This window comes from Oxyura jamaicensis, chromosome 8 (assembly GCF_011077185.1).
Source record: "Oxyura jamaicensis isolate SHBP4307 breed ruddy duck chromosome 8, BPBGC_Ojam_1.0, whole genome shotgun sequence".
NCBI lineage: Eukaryota > Metazoa > Chordata > Aves > Anseriformes > Anatidae > Oxyura > Oxyura jamaicensis.
In genome coordinates, this window is record NC_048900.1 from 19,803,393 (window position 1) to 19,826,009 (window position 22,617).

General features: G+C 35.6%; 1 protein-coding gene across 2 annotated transcripts in view; it reads right to left on the minus strand.

Moving 5' to 3' along the window:
* The window catches only part of MIGA1 (mitoguardin 1), a 41,835-nt gene that overhangs the window by 5,033 nt on the left and 14,185 nt on the right, over positions 1–22,617 (minus strand). For both annotated transcript variants that reach the window (XM_035333312.1, XM_035333311.1), the window contains exons 8-13: positions 10,729–10,829; positions 1,838–1,956; positions 1,584–1,656; positions 1,155–1,241; positions 933–1,031; positions 434–568 (exon numbers count right to left, since the gene is read on the minus strand). In XM_035333312.1, coding sequence (XP_035189203.1) covers positions 434–568; positions 933–1,031; positions 1,155–1,241; positions 1,584–1,656; positions 1,838–1,956; positions 10,729–10,829 — 614 coding nt within the window. The remainder of the gene's footprint in view (positions 1–433; positions 569–932; positions 1,032–1,154; positions 1,242–1,583; positions 1,657–1,837; positions 1,957–10,728; positions 10,830–22,617) is intronic.

Genomic DNA, 22,617 nt, shown 5'->3' on the forward strand with positions numbered 1-22,617 from the left:
TCCATCAGTACTGCAAGATAATTTGCTACTCACAAAAAAATCATCCTATGTATTTTTCATAGTGGCAGCTTTTAAATTACGATTACAAAAACCCCTGATAATATGTTTATTTTTGTTGAGGAATACTTCAGGTGTGTATCCAGTTGTACTGGAGCTGAACAAGACTTTACACTAAAGGAGGGTGTAGTTTATTTGCTTTAAAATTAATGCTATCATCCAGATGAAATACATAGTCTTTATTCTGCAGGTGTTGGATTTATTCTAATTTTTACATTGCGCTCTAAAATATAAAACACTGATCACCAGAAGAACAGTTTCAGCATATAAAGAAACTCTATATCAGAACGCTCACACCATTGTTATATTTGTCATACCGTCTACTTACTGTAACACACTACAGAATCATGATTATGAAAATTAAACAAATACTTACTGTTTCTTTAAAAGAGGAATTTAGCCAACGGTTGTTTACTACATTCTGTATAGATATTGGTGGATTTTCTAAATCTTCAAATGAATCCATCAATATGAAGTCCAGAACAACATCATAAAAATTCAAGTTCTTCACCTGTATTAAATCAGAACATGATCTAAGTAACTTAGTTTTTCTTCTGGCGGTGGAATTCAACATGCACTATATGCTAGCTCTATATAACAAGTAAATTTATCATTGTTGTTGATTTTTTAATGGATATTGAAGACATTCATTAAAGTATCATTCTCCTGTCAGCAAAGGAGAAGTTGAAAAAAAAAAAAAAAAATCAAATGTTTTCTGGCACTAAACTATATTGGTCGATGCCATTTCTTTATTTCAGGAATGTTAAGCATAAAAGAGATGACTTTCCCACAATTCTGACACGCAAAAAACAATTTTTGGCTGCCACAGTTGGCATAATTAAGGGGGTAAAAACACTTCAAAAATTCACACTCACTCCTCTAGCAGCAAGTTCCATTTCCGTATTATCCCAGTGATCTGTTTGTTCCAAAAAATAAATCATTTCATCAAAGACATCTTCAAATTTCTTTGGATTCTGCGAAGTAAAAGCAAGGAGTGTCAAGCAAACCTAACAAGAGAGATGGTTTATTTACACTGAAAAGTGAATTATGGTAGAAGTTACATTAGCAGTGAAACATTATTTAAAAAAGGCTTTTACCTTTCGTGCTCTCACAATTAAAGCAGACAAAATTTTTCTTCCACTTTCAGCAAGAAATATTCTGTTTGCTGTTTCTGAAAGAATTATCTAGAAAAGGTTTCAGAAAAAATACACATATTAATTCACAAATAATAGTAAGTGTCTTTAATTACTTCAATCAAATTTAGTAAGTATTTCTCCATTACGACCATTAGCATAGTAGGCCAATAATCTTTGGTCCAAAGATTCCAGATTTGGCTAGTCACAAGACTGGGACTCCTTTGCAAACACGTCACATTTTAGAATTATAGAAATGTAAACATAACAAGAGTATCTTTAATTACATGATGTATTATGAAAACACTCGCACAAGTACTGCATTGATAGTGGCATTTCAATGCCACATGTTTTAGGCTTAAGAATGCACACAGATCATTGCTTTCTATTTACCTGAAAAGCTTGTCGAATGCAATGAAGCTTAGCAAGAAAGTCACTGTCTCCTAGACATTCAAACATTTCAGTCCTGTATAAAATAGAACAGTTTTCAAAGACCATCAGAAAAAGAAATACAAGAAAATTTAGCAAAACCTAGTTCTTACTTTGAAAAAATATCTGGTATGAGAAACCTTTTTAAAATTAGTTCTATAGAGAATATTTAACTTAGACTTTTGCTTTTCTTGGAAATTAAGTAGACAAATTAATACCTTAAGACTCTTGAATAAATTTTGCCTTCTTCTGCTAAGTGCATAGCTTCTTCATACAACGGACAATGGCAAAGGGAATCTAGACCATATGTATTACGAATTTCTCTGTGCTCTGTGAGCTGAAAAAGAAATTAACATTCATTAAAGAGCTTGCTGAAATAAAGATATAAAAAATTAAGTCAAAGTTTTCCTGATCTTATAAGAACATTTATCCTTTTCTGCATCTGCTTAAAAAAAGGCGGCAACATTTAACTACTAAACAGAAGCGAGATACCATACTATTTAAAATGGCTGTTAATTTGTACCTCTCCAAATCTGAAATCTACAGTTTCAGGTTTCAACTTTCAAAATTTTATTTAATGAAATTTCATCAGTTTTTGTTTTAATTTGACTACTTCAATCTAATGAGTCTTGATGCAGTTCAAAAAAAAAAAAACAAACAAAAAACTGTCAAGACACTAAAAGTGCAGAATGACTGCGTCATGCAAATCTTCAGGAAGCTGGAAATAGTAACATCCTCCCACCCTTGTTTTTGTTTTGCTGGTAAATCTGTCTGCAAGTTACAAAGCATAGTGCATGACGCACAAGCTGCCAGCATTTTACTACAGGACCCCAAAGGATTGTCATTATCGACAGTTTTAATTCTGTGGTTATCATATAAATTAACATGGACTCACAGACATTTTTAGAGCAGCAAAAAAACAAAAACAGATTAATAAATTAAAGAATGCAAATAACACAGAGAAATCCTGTTGTAAACAAAACAATGGCTAGCTACAATTTCCACTACAACCATTCCATCATATTATCAACAATCCAAAAATAAAAAAAAAAAAAGGGCATACGCTTCTCAAACTTATCCATCTTGAAAGTATTTCCATTTAAAAAGGATTCATATACTTGTTAATTGTTTTGCTTGGAAGAACAGAGGAGGATAAGCTGAATTCCAGTTCATGATTTACGGCTACTGAGACCAGAGATTTTATTCAGATTTAACAATATTAATGCTAGCAACAACTTGTTTTAGATTTACTAATTCAAAAAGCCAGTCTGGAAATTTATGTTCTTAAACAAAGAAAGACATGCAACTTTCATTTGAAAATGTGTGTTCCTATGTAGGAAGGAGTAATTTAACCAATTGGAAGGAACAAGAATATATTGATTTCTGATATATATTATATTCTTATATATATATATATGTATATATATATACACAAGCACACACATATACAAATACTATATGCATGTATATATAGCGCAATAATTAGAATGGATATATAAACATGAAAAAGTGAAAAATCATTACTCCAGATTTTTTTTTCTGTTATATTTAAGAAATGTTAACTATGGAATAATACAGACATTTTCCAAAATAAAGACCAAAACAGAACACAAATAAGCATACTTACTTCCTACCTGATCCAGCTATAACTGAAGCCACAAAACATTCAATTTATTTTATTTCATTTGCAAAGCATGAGAAGAAATAGTTTGTGAACACATATGCACTTTGTAATCAGCTGCCCCTCTCTTGGAGGTTATTGTTTCTGTGGTAAAAGGGATTACCTTAGTTTTCCCCTATGAACTTCAGGTAAATAAGCTTCTTCAGATATTTAAGGCAAATTGACTAACTTGGACTGAATTAGGATTCATGTGATAACCACAGTTAGATGCATGTAACCTCCACCTATTGCCAGCAAACCTGAGATGAAAATATCTTCATGCCAGGAAGATGTCTGATCACAGCCTTTGTGGTTAAAGATAAACACAGAACCTCATACCTGGGAGTTCAATGAGGCCGTTGGTTATCCATACCTTTAACTTCCTCTCATGCTAGCAGATGAAATAAAATAGCTGCTTTACTGCTGTAAGGTGTATAACTGAGCTCAAATTGAGAGAGCAGTTACATCAACTGGCTACTCAGCAAGAGAGAAGGGTATAAAGATTCTTCTGCTGAGACAGTTTTGACTACAGATTAAAGTTAGTCCCAACCAGAAACATTTGGACAAGGGGCACAGATTCCTCTCTCACTGACTTCTTCGAGTCAGTGATATAAAAAGAGGAGTGAAGAATGAACCAAAAAAAAAAAAAAAAAAAAAAGACTAAAAAGACTAAAAACCACCTCTAACTTTAACTAGAAAAGGTGATTCCCAGATGAGTTCTGAAGATGCTTCGTAATGCTTTTGCAATCATCATAGATTTTCTTTTGATGTTTTCAAGCATTTCAAAATATGTAAATATATATATAGTTACAAATAATATATATATGAAGTATATAATAATAAAAAAACTTGCTTATATAAACATCTTGATTCAAACTAAAATTAGTTGAAGATGCTCTCAGCATATATTCACATTTCTAACATAGCAGAGACCAGATATGAGAAGAATGGGCAAGTCATACTGAATATTTAACAACATGCAGAGCATACACCATTTTCTGGATTAATAACTTCTCAAACCGGCATCAAAAGGAATATTAACTCTTTACTTATAGAGAAGAACTTGTCACCTTTAAGAAAAAAAAGGTGTAGAGATGGATCAGTTTGAAATGACTAACTATTTTATACGAATTGGCATACAGGCTGCAATCAGATGCCTGCTTTTTACCCCACTATGCACCCCTGTGCACTGAGTAACTATTTCTATCAGGAGTTCACTATTTGTCAGAAGTTAGCAGACAGCCCCAGTTCCCCACACCTTGCCATTACAAGTAAGTTGGACTTGTGCAAGTTCCCTCATTCCTTTCTTGCCATTCTGCAGAGAAGGCTCCTTAGAGCAGCCAGTGTCATTTTGAAACTCTTAATGGGCTGCTAAGGATGGAAAAAGTGCCCAATGCACCAAGAGTGCTGGTAGCTGAGAGTAACAGAGGCTTGCGATGATGGAGCTGATGTCCAAATGTCTGCTACTTCCTCAGTGACACATGGCATTATGCAAAGATGAATATGAGAGTGAGGTCAATGAAGGGATGAGAAGATTAATCACTCTAAAGCAGCAGCCTGGTCTTATAGCACTTTATTTCTTTCAGTTCAAGGCTCAAGAAAGAAACAGCAGCTGCTTGCAGTCAATAATTAGCATGCAGCAGCAACTACTACCCAAGACACTTATGATGACCTGCTGTGGATACCCACCTTCATTATGTTGAAACAATATGAACACATTCCAAACTCCAAAGCCTGCAGTGATAGCTTGTGTCCCTGCACACTGTGCTGCACAACAGCTGCCAAAGATTACCATGTAGGTTGTTTGTGTTCAGACACTAATTAATTTTCTATGGACAGTTGAGCTTTACAGATGCATCTACTAGTAACAAGATGCTTAAACAATTGAAAAACATCAAACCTCTGGAGCCCGCAATAGTTTTTAAACTTGGTATTTCTTAACTGCTCTGGTCTAATGAACAGACTCAGTACATTTATTTGCCAGCTATGAGTTGTTTCTTAATAAATAGAAAAATTCTCAGCTGTGCTTGAAGATCTTATAACCACCTACATGAATCTAACAAAAATACGCAACACCAGACCTTTTAGGAATTCTTGCTTACTCCCTGTAATACAATGGTAAATTTACTTGTACAGTCAGCTTTTATTACATTCTGAGAAAGTATGCTCATCCTGTATTAAAAAGATAAATGAACTTTCTTTTGATATGTGCATCTTCTAAAATATTTTTTTGAGATAAGTTGCTGCAGGATACTTGTGAAACATGTTTTCAGAGTTGGAGAATATGATGGTGGTTACTAACTAAAACATTTGAGATGGTACTGAATGTGTTTTTTTCTCAAAGAAAATGCATTAAGTATCCTTGTAACGTATACAGCTAAGTATACAAGGCAATCCTGATGATATATGGATTTCTCTCCCGTTTTCTTCCAGACACCAGGAAGAATGCATCAGTTTATAATTTCAGTTGGAAATTATGATGAACATATTCAGAATATGATTTTATCTGAGTTATCTTTGTTTATACTGTGTGCTAGGGCTGATCTAGTAGGCTAGGGCTTGGTGCTATATGGGATGTATTTTGTCTTACAATACTAGTTTGCTGTGCGCTGCAACATTAATTATTAATTTACTATGTTACATGGATCAATGGTAGTATTATTCCTTGCCAGGCAGAATACTTCTAGGCTGTATGCTGTGCTGGGTACATATGCTTTCAGATACGTGGAGGTACTATGGCACAATAATGAGTTCAGTGTTAATATATGGGATTTGTTACAAATGTTACATATATTTTCTAAGAATTAAAAACAGTTTTGTATTGGCATCCAGTGTACAGGAACACATTGGCTATTGAAGGAAACTCCTCCTTGTCCTAGAACTAAAACCATTAAATATACTATGTAAATAGTGACATAGCTAAGGTTTCAATTTGAGGACAAGGATCACCCCCAGATTTTTTGTTACTTTTTAAAGCTTGGAGAGTACCATTTAATAAGTTGTTGGCCTAAATTTCCTATTCATACCTATACAGCAGACAAATCTTTTTAACTGGAACTACATATACTAGGATGCAGAAGACAAATAAAAACAGAACAACAACAAAAAGCACAAATTAAGTATGAAGCTTGAGGAATTTGTTAAAAAGTACATTGAACAAAAGGAATTGCTCAAAGTGGAACTGAGCTTTCTTGCTGCCTGTGATGTCAACAACGTTTATTGGGAGCTGCAAAGCTTCTGGTGATGACATGAACAGGCAAGCTTTAATGCTGGATATTGTGTTTCCCTGAATACCATGAAATTATTTCAGCTTGCTCAAACCAGTAGGTAATGGTTTGTGGCACTTCAGGTACAGGTTCTTCAAAGAAATAATATTAGCATTAGTGGTGGGAATGACTTTGGGGATGAGTTCTTTCCTCCCTTTCTCCATATATTTTAAGACTATAATTTTAGGCACTTCCACACCTCACTGAGGTTGTTTTGCTAGAATGGGTAGCTCCTCACAACTTGTTATCCAGGGCATGGCAGACTGCAGCACTGCTGTGTTGCATTTTTTTTTTTTTTTGAGGTAAAACAATAATCCACATCAAATTGGATGGATTACATGAACATGGGGGAAAGTGACCAGGATGAGAACAATGACTCCTGAAAAAAATCAAATTAGCGATTATGGTCACATTTCTGAAAGCAGTTAGAACACAGAAAGGTATGTATTTTTTGTAATGAAACAGGAAAAAAAATCATTTATAAATGCTATAGGAATACACATTATTATTTGCTAACATTATTTCCTTTGGTATTCCATATTTCAGGGAAGGAATAAAATATCTATTTGGAAGCCAGGAAAAAGGCAACCCTACCTCTCAGTGACAGAGCACTTTTGGAGCATGTTCTGAATGTAAAAGTCAATTTCAGAATTGAAGGGTTTTGTGCCATAACCAAATAAGTTTAGGCATATGAAAACCAGCGTTCTTTCCCTGTTATTAAAGTCTGTTCCTTCCTGCACTATTTGTTTCAACGGATTTGAACTGTGAAAGGCAACCTCCCTAAAAAAAATCACTGGGGGGGGAGGGGTAAATAGGGTTGAGCAGAGAAAGCACAGCTAAGGCTTTACTCAAGTCTTATCCCTAAGCTTTGGATGGAGGCAGTATTTTCACAAAGAAATCAAAGTTTGTTTGATAATAGAGTTATAGATTCAGTTGCAATCAACAGATGAACGTAAGAGATGATAAATGCACATGCACTGACGACAGATGCAGCAATGTAACTCACTGTCAGGGAGAGAAGGAAAAGAAAAAAGGAAAGATGGAAAAAAGTCAGGAAAGAGAGGGTGGAGACCTTTATCTGGCACACTCACACTTGTATATTTGCCAAAGGTGGTAGCCATTTCAATCACGCAGTAGGTGAGTGTACTGGGTCTGGCTGGGATGTTAGCTTTCCCTGCAGCAGCCCATACAGTGCTGCGCTCTGCACTTGGAGCTAGAACAGCAGTGGTATCACACTGGTGTTGTGTCTGCTGCTGAGAAGCACTGGCACAGCATCAGGACTTTCTCTAACCCTCCTAGGGGGTGGGCAAAAAAAGTGAGAAAGAAACATCACCAGGGCAGCTGACCTGAACCAACCAAAGGGATATTCCATACCATATGATGTCACACTCAGCAATAAAAGGTGGAAAAAGGAAGAAGAGGGGAGGGGTGGGCTCTCCTTGTGAAAATGTCTGTCCTCCTCCCGAACACCAGCTACGTGCGTTGAGGCCCTGCTTCAAGGACGTGGTGAAGCATCGCTCATTTGTGGGAAGTAGAGAGTAATTTCTTTCTTCTGCACTTCCACATAGCCCTTACTTGTTATGTTTTGTTATTCCCTTTCCCCCTCCCTCTTTCCCTTTCCCTTTTTTCCCTTTAGTTGAATTGTTTAATTAATAATAATATTTCCTTAATAATATTTTTTCTCTTTAATTAAATTATCCTTATCTCAACCCGTGAGTTGTTCTTTCCTTTACTTCTTCCCCTCCTCATCTGAAGAGGGGGAGTGAGAGAGCGGTTGTGGTGTTCAGCTGCCTAGCACGGTAAAACCACCACAGTGAGATAACAAGAATATGAAAAGGATATTGACTCTCCTAAATGCAAGTTGATGGCAAATGGGCTCATATGGGGAAGAAAACACCATTATTTGTCACAGTAAACAGTATCAACAAGGCAAATAGTTATGCTTGCCAACCCTTCTGCAGTGGTTCTGAGAAGCCTATGTATTTAGGAATGGAAGTCTGGCTAGGCTTGGGGATGGCAACTGTCTGTCTAAATCATCTTCATGAGGATTTGGACACCTGCATATTATAGGTGTCCAGATTGGCACAATCTCATCAGTCATCAAGTGCATGATCATCAGCACTCTCTTGACTATCAGCCATAGCCAAGATGAAGTCTTGGCCTTCCCTACTGCTCCTGCAGAGCTCATTAAAAGGGCATGTGATTTAACCTCTGCCAGTCGTCCCAGTTTTGTACATTTCTTTTCTTGAAAACTATTTTTCCTATGTTTTGTCCTAATATGATGCAGCATTCTTGTTGCCTCCTAAGCAATGACCCTATTGATTTCCACCAATGTATCTACCTGTTTCTTGCCAGGATTCCCTGTATTTTTGCTTGTATCGGTCCAGATGGCAGCAAACTAAATTTGAGATGACTGTGTGTCAGCACAGGAACATGGAAATAGCTTCCAGTTTCTAAAACCAAAGCTACAAAAAATACTTAGTGTTGCACCCTGGGACAGGATGTAATGCAGAAAGAAGATGAATAACTGTCTAGTATAGTTTGTTGCATGATGTGACCAGAAAAAATGCTGTGTGATTTCCCAGAAGGTGAAATGACCAATTGGTAAGTTCAATTGGGAAGACCATCAAATTTCAAGCTGCTTGTGGTTTTGCTAATCTTCAGGACTCCTCCTAGAAGATTAATCTATTAAAATTTTTCAGTAAAGAATTGGTAAATGCTAGAACAGCTGGAAAGGAAGAGAACATCTTCATAACTTTCTTCTGGAAATAAAGTGTTGACAGAAAAGGCTTCGAGGTACCAAAAAGTGGAGACTGTTTTCAGGATACGTGAACACAAAAGAAAGGTCTAAGTTTGTTGCAAATTTCGACTTGAATATTTCTTAGCATATACTGAGACAATTCAGCTTCTGGATGGGATGATTACTCCCCAAAGGTGATACATCCTGTTTCTTTAAGCCAAGCAACATAAATGAGCATAATGGATTGTCCTGATCTTCACACACTTGCAAATACACTGGGAAAGTTCACGGGAAATAAAAAAAAAGAGAGCATACAAACTGTAATGGTTTACAGTGCCTCTCAAGAGTTGATAGAGTTGAAGCAAGCCAGAACTGTGGTCTCATCCAAATTACAGGAAGAAGTAACCAGTCTCTACAGACACAATCTTTGTTAGAAATGAATGCTAGGCATACTACTACAACTTAATGGGAATTACTAAGTCAAGGTAATTGTGTCATGGAAAAACAAACCATACAATAGACAGTCAAAAGATAATTGCAAGCAATGCCTATGCAACTGTCTCTTTACAACTGAGTCTAGTAGCTTAGTTGTAGTGCATATATGATAGTAATATCTAAGAGAGAATATATGTATTGAGGCCAATTGCTTCCCTAGTAATTTGCAGAAGAGTGCTATTCAAGATCACTTCAGCTCCTGAGAGACTATGAAGTGAGATATTCCACATTCGAGTAAGTATGCCACTGGATATAAGATTCTTTCAAATACGCCAATAGAGCTGTAGCAAATTAGAGCTAACAGGCAATGTCCTGTTACCTGAAGATTATTTCTTTATGTATCCTTTGTGGTCTTATCTAAGAAGATGAGGGAAGGTTAGATGATGTATATAATATACTAAAATATGTAGCTACCAATTTCTAGTATTTTACTCTCAAAAAAACTCTACTCCAGAAAAGACAAAGTCTGTTTCATACATCTTTATATTACCTAAGACAATAGGAAAAAAGAAAAAAAAATAGAGAAGGGCAACTGAAGGTAAGAGAATCGACTGTAGCATCCAATAGAACATGCCTCTTCATTCATGAAAATCTGAGATACATGGAACAGCATCTTCTTTCTAGAAGGACTTTAGAAAACATGTTGCCAGTCATCATTCCTCCCTGCATCCCCACTTCATTCCCCCAAAATATCCCAAAAAATCACAAAGCATGAAAGAAAGAAAAAAAAAAAAACAGGTAATGAGCAAACTGATTCCAATTTCATTATACAAACAATTAGGAAAAAAGGTTGGGTGTTTTTGTTGTTTGCTTTTTGTTGTTTTTGTTTTTCCTCCCCATAAGAGAAATATGCTTTGCTTAAAATGATTAGCAAGAAATTATGATTCTTCATTTCACTGTTCAAACAGATCAATGAATCTTTCAAGAAGCAACCTTCAACACTCTTACCTCAGCTGTGGAAACAAAGGAGTCTGTTGATGCGATGCTTAGTGTATCTCGAAGGGCAAAATCATCCATATTATCCTTTACAGTAATATCTGTATTTTTATCTTTAAAATAAATAAAAAAGATGAATTAAGTTTTCTGATAGTCTAATAACTTGAAGTCTTTAAAATGTTTTTCATGTACACTTTAATGTATAAAGTACACTTTTCATGTACTTCTTTTGGAAGGCACTACGTTGTACCAATCTGAGTGTATACTCCTGTGATCTGATGACATATATAAAGGTGAGTGTATTTTTCTGTCTTTACAGTGGACTTACAGACATCATCCACAATGGACAGAGAAAAAAAGATCTCTCACAAAGATCTCTCTAACTAAATACCTTACTTTGCTATGTTGATCTAAATGCTTTTAAGTTTTTAACTTGGATGTGTCATAATATAACAGAGGTGCAATGCTTTAGTAGCCAGGAAATATTATTCAGATAAAAGCTATTCATAATAAAATAGGTTTCAGCTTCACTTGAACTTTGTTTCATAGTTTAGTTCTCAGGCTTTTTTTCATTTGCTGGTTTTCCAACAGAGCAAGAGAAGTTTTTGATCTTCAGTACATCCCTTTTTCCACTGAAGCAACACATCCAGAAGAACTTCCTATAGCACTGCAACTATTACAGCCTTTAAAATAATTGATATTTTATGCATAAAATCATCTACAATATGGTTTCTCTCAGTTTTCCTTTATTTTATTCTCAGATTTCAACTGCTGCACATATTGCTCTCATGTTTTTTTCTATATAGAAACACTTTCACAGAAGGATTAAATTCATAAGTCAGTAAGTCAGACTTTGGCTTGATGTGCCACATACTACATTCTCAGTAGAGCACAGGCATTTATTTTGGGTTACTTTACCTTCAGACATTACACATGTGTTGCTAAAAGTCTGTTTTATTTCCAACAGACAGCAGCAACCAGCTACCCAATGTCATCCAGATCTGTTGCTATAGCAATACTTTTATAAAAAACACTATTACATCTAAGTGGCCAAATGCCAATACACTGGAATGGTTTACTCATCAATTGAAACGCTACAATCCACGTATCTTAACTATTATTTCAGTGGTTGTTATGGTTTTATTTGTTACGGACTTGGAATGACAGCTCAAAAATTGTACATAATAAATATCTGTCTTTGAGACTATTCACTGAGGGAAAAAATTATTAAAAGTTTGGAGGAAGATTTTAATAGATGCTGCGACACAGCACTGAGTTAGAGGAAGCTTCCAACCTGTAATCACAGCTCCACCAACATTCACAAGAAAAATCTCTGATTTTTCAGATCCTTTTTGACAGTTTATCCTTGCTTCCAACCTCTAAAAACCAAGAAGAAAAGTACAGCAGCATCCAAGCTGGTTGTGAAACAATCACAGACTGGAATCTAAAGAGCTGGAACACAAAACCAAAACTGTGGTCTGTAAAGCATTTGCTTGACAACTGGTAAAAGCAGATGGGTAACATAATGTTTCCTCCTTATTTCTAGCTCATAATTTGCATTAATATCCCTCTAATATTACATTAAATGATTTTCTAATATCACTTTTTCACATCAGCAGTTGCTGGAACTGTAATAACACTGTTAAACACTGGGCTGCACGGGGATGTACAGCCTGGTCATGGATTTTTCCACTGAACCTCTTGTTTTGGCCAAGTTATTTTCCATAATAAAATTGCAATTAAAACAAGAGTATCTACATCTCAAGGTTAGAAAAGCTCTTCAGCACCTGGTTCAAATGCAATCCAAAGAAATACTGTTTTCCTGACACTCCCAGTCTATAGGCAACATTTTCTTCATGAGAAGTAAACAGCCTTATAAGTAGCAATACAAATTAAAAACTCTCGTAAGAGTAACAAGTGGGCCATACTGTTAATGATCCTACTGATGGCTTTACTCAAGATGCTAAGATAAGGACACAGCTCTTATGTACACCAAGTGCAGCTGTCAAGTAGTCTCATATATCAACCTATTTACAATCTCAGAAAGTCTCTGTCACCCTCATAGGGATGTCCCAAACACAGTTAAGGCAGTAATTTCATACGAACTTGTAAAACGGCCAGAAACCTCTACTTCATGGTAGAAGAATGAAAGAACTTATTAATTCTAGTAATCTTTCCAAGACTCATTAGGAACCTCACTAACATTTATACTAGTATGTCAGTGAGGGATTAAATTTCTGATATGATTTTTGTCATTCTAAAAAGATTACTGAGTATGTAGCAAACTCCAAGATGATTCATTATACATACCTAGCCACAGGGATACTAGGGATAGTCATAGGGGAGGAGGGGCAACAACCAAACACAAAAGCCAACAACAAATGGTGCAACAAACTTACTTCATTAAGCAGGATAGCAAATGCAAAAAGAGTAATTATTTGATTTTTTCTTTTCCCTTTTTTTTTTTTTAAAAGTGAAAAGTATATATTTTTTTTCCAAGTGAAGATTTTTTTTTAATTTACTATTATTTAAACTAAGGCTGTATAGTTGACTGTGGTAGCAATATTTTTTTTTTTTGAATAGAGTATTAATAATTTATTTTTGCTAAGGTCATAATTCCAATATTCCTAATATGGGCCTAAAATGTTCACTTAGACAAAATATTTGTGTTTGCTGAATATGGAATACCTGTGTTTTCAAAAAACACAAAAACCACTTCTCACTATTACAAAAATGCACAGCATTTGCACGTTATGACAAAATACTGATTCATAAAAGGTTGCTAATGTTAAGTGAAATAACATTAATACCTTTGACAAGTGGTATGTCTATACAAATGAGAGTGTACCCATATAAACAACACAGCCTTGTCAGCTATTTCTGACTTTCTGGCTACCACTGCCCTAATACTCTAAAATACCCTTAGCCTAGCAGATGCTTATCGATACCCGCACTGTGCAGAGAACACATTATTATGAAAACAGTAGGGTGAAAATTAAGTTACAGTTAGAGTACATACCATGCAAGTACCAGGAGAACATTCTTAGACATGAGAACATGAAAAAAGAGACAGCAGCACAATGAGAATCCCGGAATGAACAGCTGCAAGAGGAACCCACCCACCCGCGGCTGCATCTGCTCATACAGCCAGCCCAAGTTCCTATGGAGTCTAATACCTTAAAGAAATAAATACCAGCGAGTATGTGAGCTTCAAATACGATGTACTTATTTAAGAAGCCCAGGAGTTATTTACAGTTCGTTTATATTTGTAAAGAGGATGAAGTAGGGTTTCAGATGTGATACTGACAACAGTAATTGCCATAAAGACTCTAAGCTGTGGTGCTTTAAAATGCATAACTGGTTCTAAAGTTAGATTAAGGGTATTCAAAAATGCTAAGAATACAGAGTATGGCTAAAGCTTGTAAAAGTAATCCCAGCTTTATAAGATTATGCAAACAACTATGTATTCAAAACTAAGCAGGCTAAAAAATATATCACATCAATTACAGAGTACTAATCTAGCATATTTATTTGTCTTTGTCTCTGGTAGATTCCTGTGGTATGACAGACCAAAAAATAAACTTCTCAATTTGCAAAGCAGCATTTGACCTTAGAGATGGAATTGCATAGAAGTCAACTTTTTAGAATTCATTTGGGAAGTATGCATCTACAAATAACATTTTAAAATTCTGAATGTGCGTGTTATCTTCCCTACAACCCTGAATGAAACATGGCATGAGTTTGCAAGTGAGCTTTGCACTTATGTGCAGCAGATAAAAAAGGAAAGCACTTATCCCCTGGCAAAGAATTCACGGAGGGTGAAGGAATCTAGTTCTGAGTGTCACCGGTAAAGCCATGGCTTCCTATTATCCCCAGCCACCCACTTCAGTGGCACATTAGTGCAGTAATACATCACAAGCAGGAAAGCAGGATGGGAAAGGAAAAGCACTTCTACAAGGTAAGCCAGCCCCTTGATAGACTCTGGAGAGGAGTTAGCCTTGCAGAGGAATCCACTTATGAGAAGTCTGGGTACACTTACAGTAACACTTTCCCCATATTCTGCCAGGTTACCGCACAGACAGCCACTGTGTTTTGTGCTAGTCACATCCCTTAGATGCGTGACTTCATGCCTAGACAACGGAATTACAATAAACAAGTTCAGAGAGCACAGAAGCATGAATTACTATCTAATTAAATTACAAAAGAATGTGTCACTGTCTTATAGCTAGGTCACAAGCAGCACTGTGTTTTGTCAACACTGTTGCTGAAGCATCCAAAAGCAGCTTCATTTACATTTATAAATAGTCATAACTCTGACAGTGTTGACTGAATATTCTTTTAAAATTTGTCAGTCCTACTAAGTAGCTACTAATGTATTACATGAAGTCTTCCACCATGCACCTAGAAAGCACTAAATTTTACTTCAGGCCATGCTTATAAAAGGAAACCAACCTCAACCTTCAGACGGCACCTTCTGATGGCTAGGTCACTCAGCAAGCAGTTACAAAAGGCTAGCCAAGAATGGAGCAGGGTGACCACACCGACCACACTCCTGATTTAACACTTACTGTTAAGCTACTCATTTACAATTCCCCAATAACACAAATATCCAGATTTAAGAAAGTGCTTATGGCGTGGGGCTTCTCAATTTATTGTATATGAACAAAGCCGTTATTGCCTCAAGCACAAAAACATATTTTAGCTCAGAGTCTTTTAAAAATATCTAACCAAATCTCGTACTTTTATAGTCCGCCAGCATGCATCACCAGTAAAACATCTCATCATTCTTTGTCAGGACTGCTCTGATGTGAACCAAAATGCACTAAGCAAGAGCTACTCAGGCATTTATTTAAAGGAAAACAAATCCCACTCCAGTGCTTTCTGACTGTCCTGCCAGTACATACCCCCACCTCCAGCAGGCCCTGCTGCAAACACACCGCTTCTGCTCCCCAGCGTTTTGCTACGAGCTCAGCTACCAGAGCAGTGGTTTAATGGAAAGGAACAACTGGGGAACAGAGAGCACGGGACAGCACTGAGTAGTCACAGTTTTACCTTTCTCCTAGCACGCGTAGATCTTCACAGACTTTTAAGGTAAGCTTCAGCTAAGCTAACTGCTGAGCCTTCCCATTATATCCTTCTTAACAAATGCCCCAGTAGTTTTCATGCAGAGAACAACTGTCTAGAAAAAGATGCAACTTGCTTAAAATAACCTTATCATCTTTAGGACATTTTCCACATACTTTAATAGCAATTTCTGGGATGTTTGAAATAATATGGTTATTTTCAGACCTTCACGATACTGACTTTGCCCATAAAGTTATATTATCTGCTGACCACCACATGCTTAACAATGTATGAAAATGAACAACATGGCTGCTGTTCTTGTATTTTCCAACCGTAAAATCAAGCACCTTGAATGCTCTCATCCAAAGGGAAACACAGCACAAATTTGATAACTGGATTGGAATAATTCTGATGGTTGCCAGAAATATGATTTTGTTGCAAAGAATGTGACCTGTGAAAACTGCTTCTGAATCATTATGGCATGCTTTACTTTAAGACCCATAGTCAAAATAGAGAGGCCTCAGCATTAGGAGTTCTCCAGTTTAAATCTCGAAGAGGCAAGATAAACACTCTTGGTAGATTATTCAATTTTAATAAAATACAGCATCATCTAAAATGCAATTGATAACATGAACTAATACGTCATATGTGCTGTTAACTTAGAAATCAGCTTAGCAAATAAAAGTAAATATATGCCTATATTCACTTTCTTGGTTTCCTGCTCTGACTCTCTGCTTGATGTAGACATATGAACTTGACACAGATTTGAGATGTATATTATGTATAAACTACATATCACTGTTAGGTTTCTCCCCATAATACAGATTCTTAGTTCTTTGAAAATGTAAACTTTGATTATTTGTAACTACATATTATAAGGTTCTACATTTTTAATGGGTTATACTTTCCGTAAATTCTTTTCTTTGACGTAAAGCTAAAAATTAATGCATCTGGATTAAATCCCTGAATTAAATTTGATTTCTGATCAGCCTCCTGTTCTGAGGTAATAATTTGGATAACAATCAGCCTCTGTAGTTACATTTGATTAAAAAGAAAAGATTTGGTAATCAGGTTTGCTCAGCTGTCTAAGCTGTCTCAGAGTCTGTTTAGATGGATGTGCAACACAAAGCTCTCACTTCATACTTTTTATCAGAGTACTCTCTTCTCCTGTAGTTCAGAAAGCATAACATCTATCTCAGCCATAGCAAAGTCTAGTTTGAATTCACATGATGCTTATTTTAAAACGTAGGCTGTCCACTGGAGATTTATAGCACAGCACTGTGAAGACTGCCAGATGCCTTAGTCATCAGATTTGAACGTCACCACCTTTTCTTAGTTCTTCACATCCTAAAAACAAGAACAACCTGCCACTATTTTTGCACATGCACTTTCTACTGACAATAGAATGGTCTGTTCAGTCACATACAGTGTGATAGCACATTAACTCTCTGTGATGCAGAACAAATTCAAAATGCAGTATCATATTTAAAAGAAAAGGAAGTGCAAGATTAATTTTGAGGCTTACACATCTGGAATTAGCTCCTTGAATATGTTTCCTACATCAGAGGCTTCCATATATAGGTTAAGTAGAAAAGTCTTCTCACAAGATTTGAGAGAGGAATATCAAAGGTAAATGAACTTATCCCTCTGTCCTCTGTTCTAGCACACCTATGTAAATCTAAGAAACACCAGTGAGCACTAATAACATGACATTTGGACAAGTTCATTACTATTGGTACCCCTTGCTTCTTTCCAACACCATTTTGGCTTCCCTACCATGCTGTTCTTGATAAGACGAGGAGACAGTAGGAACAGTCAGTGAAAAAGTACAAAAATAGCCAGCAACCATTGCTCAGCACCTGAAACTTTTTGCTTTATGAAGTTCCTTAAATAGCTATATACAAAAAATGAAAAAGTAAACAGTTTAGTAAGCTAGCATATGGACTATTTTGCCCAACACAGTACAAGAGTATAGGATCATCAAGCACATTCATGAATATCAGTTCTCTTTGAAGCAACATTTTAAACACAAAATAGTTGGAAAGTTTTTTTCTTTAGCCAGTCTTTTACACTTCAGGGATGTTCACATTTCAAAGTGAGAGAGACAGACTGACAAAAGGAACCTACATATTCATTTGCTCTTCCATTACAAAAAAAGCATACTGTGTTAACAGTTGGTAATAACCTATTTTAAAAAAATGAAACACTCTACTCCTGAAAAACAGTTATGTTAATATGCACGTCATGCAGCCTGCAGGCATGAAGGCAGTGATAAGATAGGTAGGTACCTTTTTTTATCCCAGGAATTAATAGGAAGATAGAAAGACAGAACCAACTATTCAACCGTTGACACTCAGCGAACTAAGTGTTAATCAGAACATGTAAATATATATATATTTTTTGATTTGGACTAAATACTCACATTCTGTGTTCAAAATGGAGACCATAATAGATTTGACACAGGCAAACTCTGCAGGGACAGCAGAGTAATCCTAGTTGTCACTTGAATTTCAGGGCAGAACAGTCTTACAGTATTCTGCAGACTCCAGAGAGGCCACTCTGGAATGTGACCGGCTTCTGCAAACCCAGCTGCACACAGCATACACTTTAGGAATCCAAATTCATAAGAAACACGCATAACTTTAAACAATAAGACATAAAGAGTATCTTAAGTGCCCTACTGATGGGGGCCTGCTTGCATTCCACTTGTCCTTGACAGTAGGAAAGAATGAGACAAGGATCCTTAAAAGTTAGTTCTGAATGGAGTTCTTTTCTCTGAGCCTTTGGTTTACTAAATAACACTGTTTACCAAGCTTCACTTGAAAAACAAATCAATAACACCAAGATTACTAAATGCATTTTTAACAACATAATAATACCTGAATTAAAATAAACAGTAAGTGCAATCAGACCTTGCAATTTAGTTTGATACTGATTAGCAGCTACTCCAGCAAATGTGGTTAAAGCTGCTGTCTAGTCAAGCTATTAGTTAACCATGGTTAAAGTAAGATGAAGCAAGGAACATATGGAAATTGGGCTATCTGGAAATATTTAAATGTTTGCCTTTAAATATTTGCAGGCATTTCTACACATAGAGCAAGGGCAGCTTTAAATAGCAGTAGAGAGAATAAAGCCTCGTGTGATCGGCATGTGCTCTTGAACCAGATACTCTACAGCACTTCGCTACAAACAGGATTAGGTAAGGTGGGACAGAGCATACAGACTAGTTGTCGCACAAAAAAATGAGAAAACTGGCAGTATTTTCTTTTTTAATTTAGACTGAACCACCAAAAAAGGAAATAAAACAACTTCAACTTATTTTTAATAAGTTTTTGTAACTGACTGCATAAATATACACACGAGAAAACAACAAATTTACTCCCTCTGTTATTGTTCACAGCACCTTTTGCTATAACTTTCCAGAAAAATAGATTTAGTCCCACATATATGTTCAACTTTGAAAAGTTGGAAAGCTGAGACAAAACTTGAAAAAAATTGAAAGATATAAAAAGGCCTTTGGGAAAGGAAAGATATACACAAGCAACTTATGCCTTCCAGAGTAAACAATGGGATAAAGCCTATATGAGGCCAAACTACATCACCAGTAAATAGCTGTAGTGATGGTGTATGGAAAGCACTAAATAACAAAGCGAACAAACAGCAATTGTGGAAGACTGCTACGTGGCTACCCTACAACCATTTATGCCAGGCTGATGGGTAGGGGCTGCTGACTTAAATGGCAGCACAATTTGAACATAGTAGGCATATCACTTAAGAAATATAGCTGGCTTTCTCATGTGTGCAAATATGACACTGCTTTCATTCTAAACCCTTGAAAATAAATAGCAGACAAAAGCTAATTTACTATCAGCTGAACTATTGAATTAATAAAGGAACTATAGTGCAGAAAACTAAATTTACTGATTTTATATGACTGTTAATACTTCATCTTAATATTGGGCTCAAAAGCAATCACAAGAAGTTGAAATGTAGTTCCTGCATTTTCAAGATTAAGCTAACACATATGAAATCTTTTTAACTCTGAACTATCATTCTGTCTTTATCTCTCCCACCACGTTCTCCTTCTTTCATTTTGCCCAAGAATATTCTAAGAAAGGCTTGTCTGAAACAGAGTTTAATGTAACAATAAATTGTTTTTAGTAAAAGTTCTAAAACAGGAATTAGGCCTATGGGCCAAAACATGTTCTTGATCATCAGTTTATATAACCTCACATTGCGATACCCCAGCCAGAAAAACAAACACTTATCCCACCCTCGCAACTTGCCATCTGTCTGGTATGAGTTTTCCTGCCTCTGGAACATTTATACTCAGATCATATATAAACACATAGAAATTAAGTGTATATACATCCTTTTTAGTAAGAAAAGGAATTTGTAAACTCTAACTTGTTAAAATATACTACAAGAATGTGCCAGAGGATTTTTTATTTTTTATTTTAAAGAAAAAGCAACTTCCTGCCTTTGGAAGGCATATATATCACTTTTCAAAAGTGTTAAAAATTAAGTTATTAAATCAAACCCTGACACGGGGGAAAATGATCACTTCCCCTTACACAAAAGGAGGTAAATCTGTGTAAAGAGGTTACAACAAACAAACAGAGAAGCTATTGATTAAAACTAAAAATGAGAAGGGTCAACAAATAAAATGTGAAAGAAACACACAACAAATAAACACATTGTAGTTAATGTGTTCTTGAACAAGATCAAGTATGAAATTGATGAACTACTAATTGTTGTTTGCAACTTTTCACAAAAGCTAACGACAAAAAAAAAGCAGCTTAATATAAACCTTTAATAAGGGCTCTACTGTTTATCAAACTACAGATGGCAGATATGACTCCTGTACCAAACAATGAATGAATATAAAGACTTATGATATACGGGGGATTGTCAGTGTAACTTGAGAGGAGGAAAATCATGCCCCGTATCTTTTAAGACTTTTCTGAAGTAATCAATTAGCACATGGGGAAAAAGTGATTTAACTAACAGCAAGTGAACGTACAAGAACAAACTTAGCTACACAAAGGCAACAACAATGGGTTTTGTTTTAGGAACGGATCATAAAAATGAAGCATGCAAGTGATTGTTCTTTGGTTATCTGGTAGAAAATACAACCAGAATGCTGAAAACTAGCAGGAAATAAGAAGTATTATGTCACTACAAACCCCTATTTTGTCTGCATTACATGAACTCTATATAATAAATTCTGGCCAGGGTATTCAGAAAAAGTATACAGTGAGCTTGGAAATCTATACAGAGAGCTAGCCAGTATAAACACAAGTACACAATGGTTGTCACACAAGGAGATGTAAGGGACTTTGGCTTAAGTAAAACGAGAAGCAATAAAATCAGACAATCAGGAAGATTTTGTGTATGCACAAAAAGGTTTAAAAGGGAAGAGGGAAAGGAGTGTATTGAGAGACTTCGTAAATTTTAAACAGCAAGAAGAAAGATTTATTACATCTCATAGTCTCATAGTGGTTCCCCTGGTTCTTACTATGTGGATTTTTTCCCCATTATTTTTAAATGATTAAGGTGTGGTAAGTCATAGCTACAAAACGTTATGTAAGCTGAAAGCATAAAAAGGATTGAAAAGGACATACAAAGGTCCAATTCGAAAATAGATGGTCAGATGTAAATTTGGCTATGGAAGTCTCTAGCAGTAGTCTGGACACAAAGAGTTGTGCTAAACAAGATTCATTTATATATTGACACTTCTTAAACTCCTTTCAGATCTATTGCCAACCACTATTGGAAACAACATTGGGCTACAAGGACCTATAATGTGACCTATTCACCTGTTTTGGTGCTCTAGTTTGAATTTTTCCTTACAATTTCATAACATTTTCCTTAAAGTGCTAAACAGCACTTGTAAGTGCCAAACAGCAAATAGTCTTAAAAATAAAATAAAATAAAATGAAAACCACACACACAATGTTCCATGCTATTTATTCACATCAAGGAATATTTATACATTTCTTTCATTTCAGCAGATCTGGGGTTTTAATTCAAATTTCATTGATGAGTGGATGAAGATCCTTGCCCTGCCTTGAACCAGCTTTTAATTTCTGATATCCTTCTGTATATAACATCAACCCACTTCTGTCTAATGTCAAGAAAACTAGATCATTGCTCAATACGAATAAAGGCCAGTCAGTCATGATTGATTTGTATGGTCTGCTCTTCCTTCAAAATGAAAGGAAACACCAAATAACATCTAAGAAAATGTTAAGAGTAATAGTTTGTTTCAATATATTTAAAAACATGTTGGACAGCTAATCTAATATTTGTTTTGAGGATTACTTTAATAAGCAGCACAGTGTAATTTATTACAAGCAGATTCACGCTAAGTTCTGAATTAAGATTTAAGGTTACAAATGATAAAGGACTGAAATTAAACTGTCTTGTGTAACATTCTTAAAAAATAATTTGGTGTTCACACTCCTTTTTTGACACAGTTCTAAAAATTAATATTTGAGAAGTGCAAAAAAATCTCTCAATGTGTAATATCTTAATATAAAACAGTAGTTTATTATTTCAGACACTCTTCAAAAGTTAACTAAATAAGTGTTTGTAACCCTAAATAGGCTTTTAAAGTGGAGGTAGTCACATGTGTTTGCTGTTACAGGGTAAATGATAAACACACAGATAATACAGTGTAGGTTAACCAGTTCTATCTGCATAGTATTGTAAGGCCTTAAATGCATGAACTATTGTACAAGTATTCCTTATTTCTGTACGGAACTGGCACAGCTTCATTAGATTTCACCCCTTTTATTAGGGATCTCAAGTTGATGGGCAGAGGAAACAAAAAGG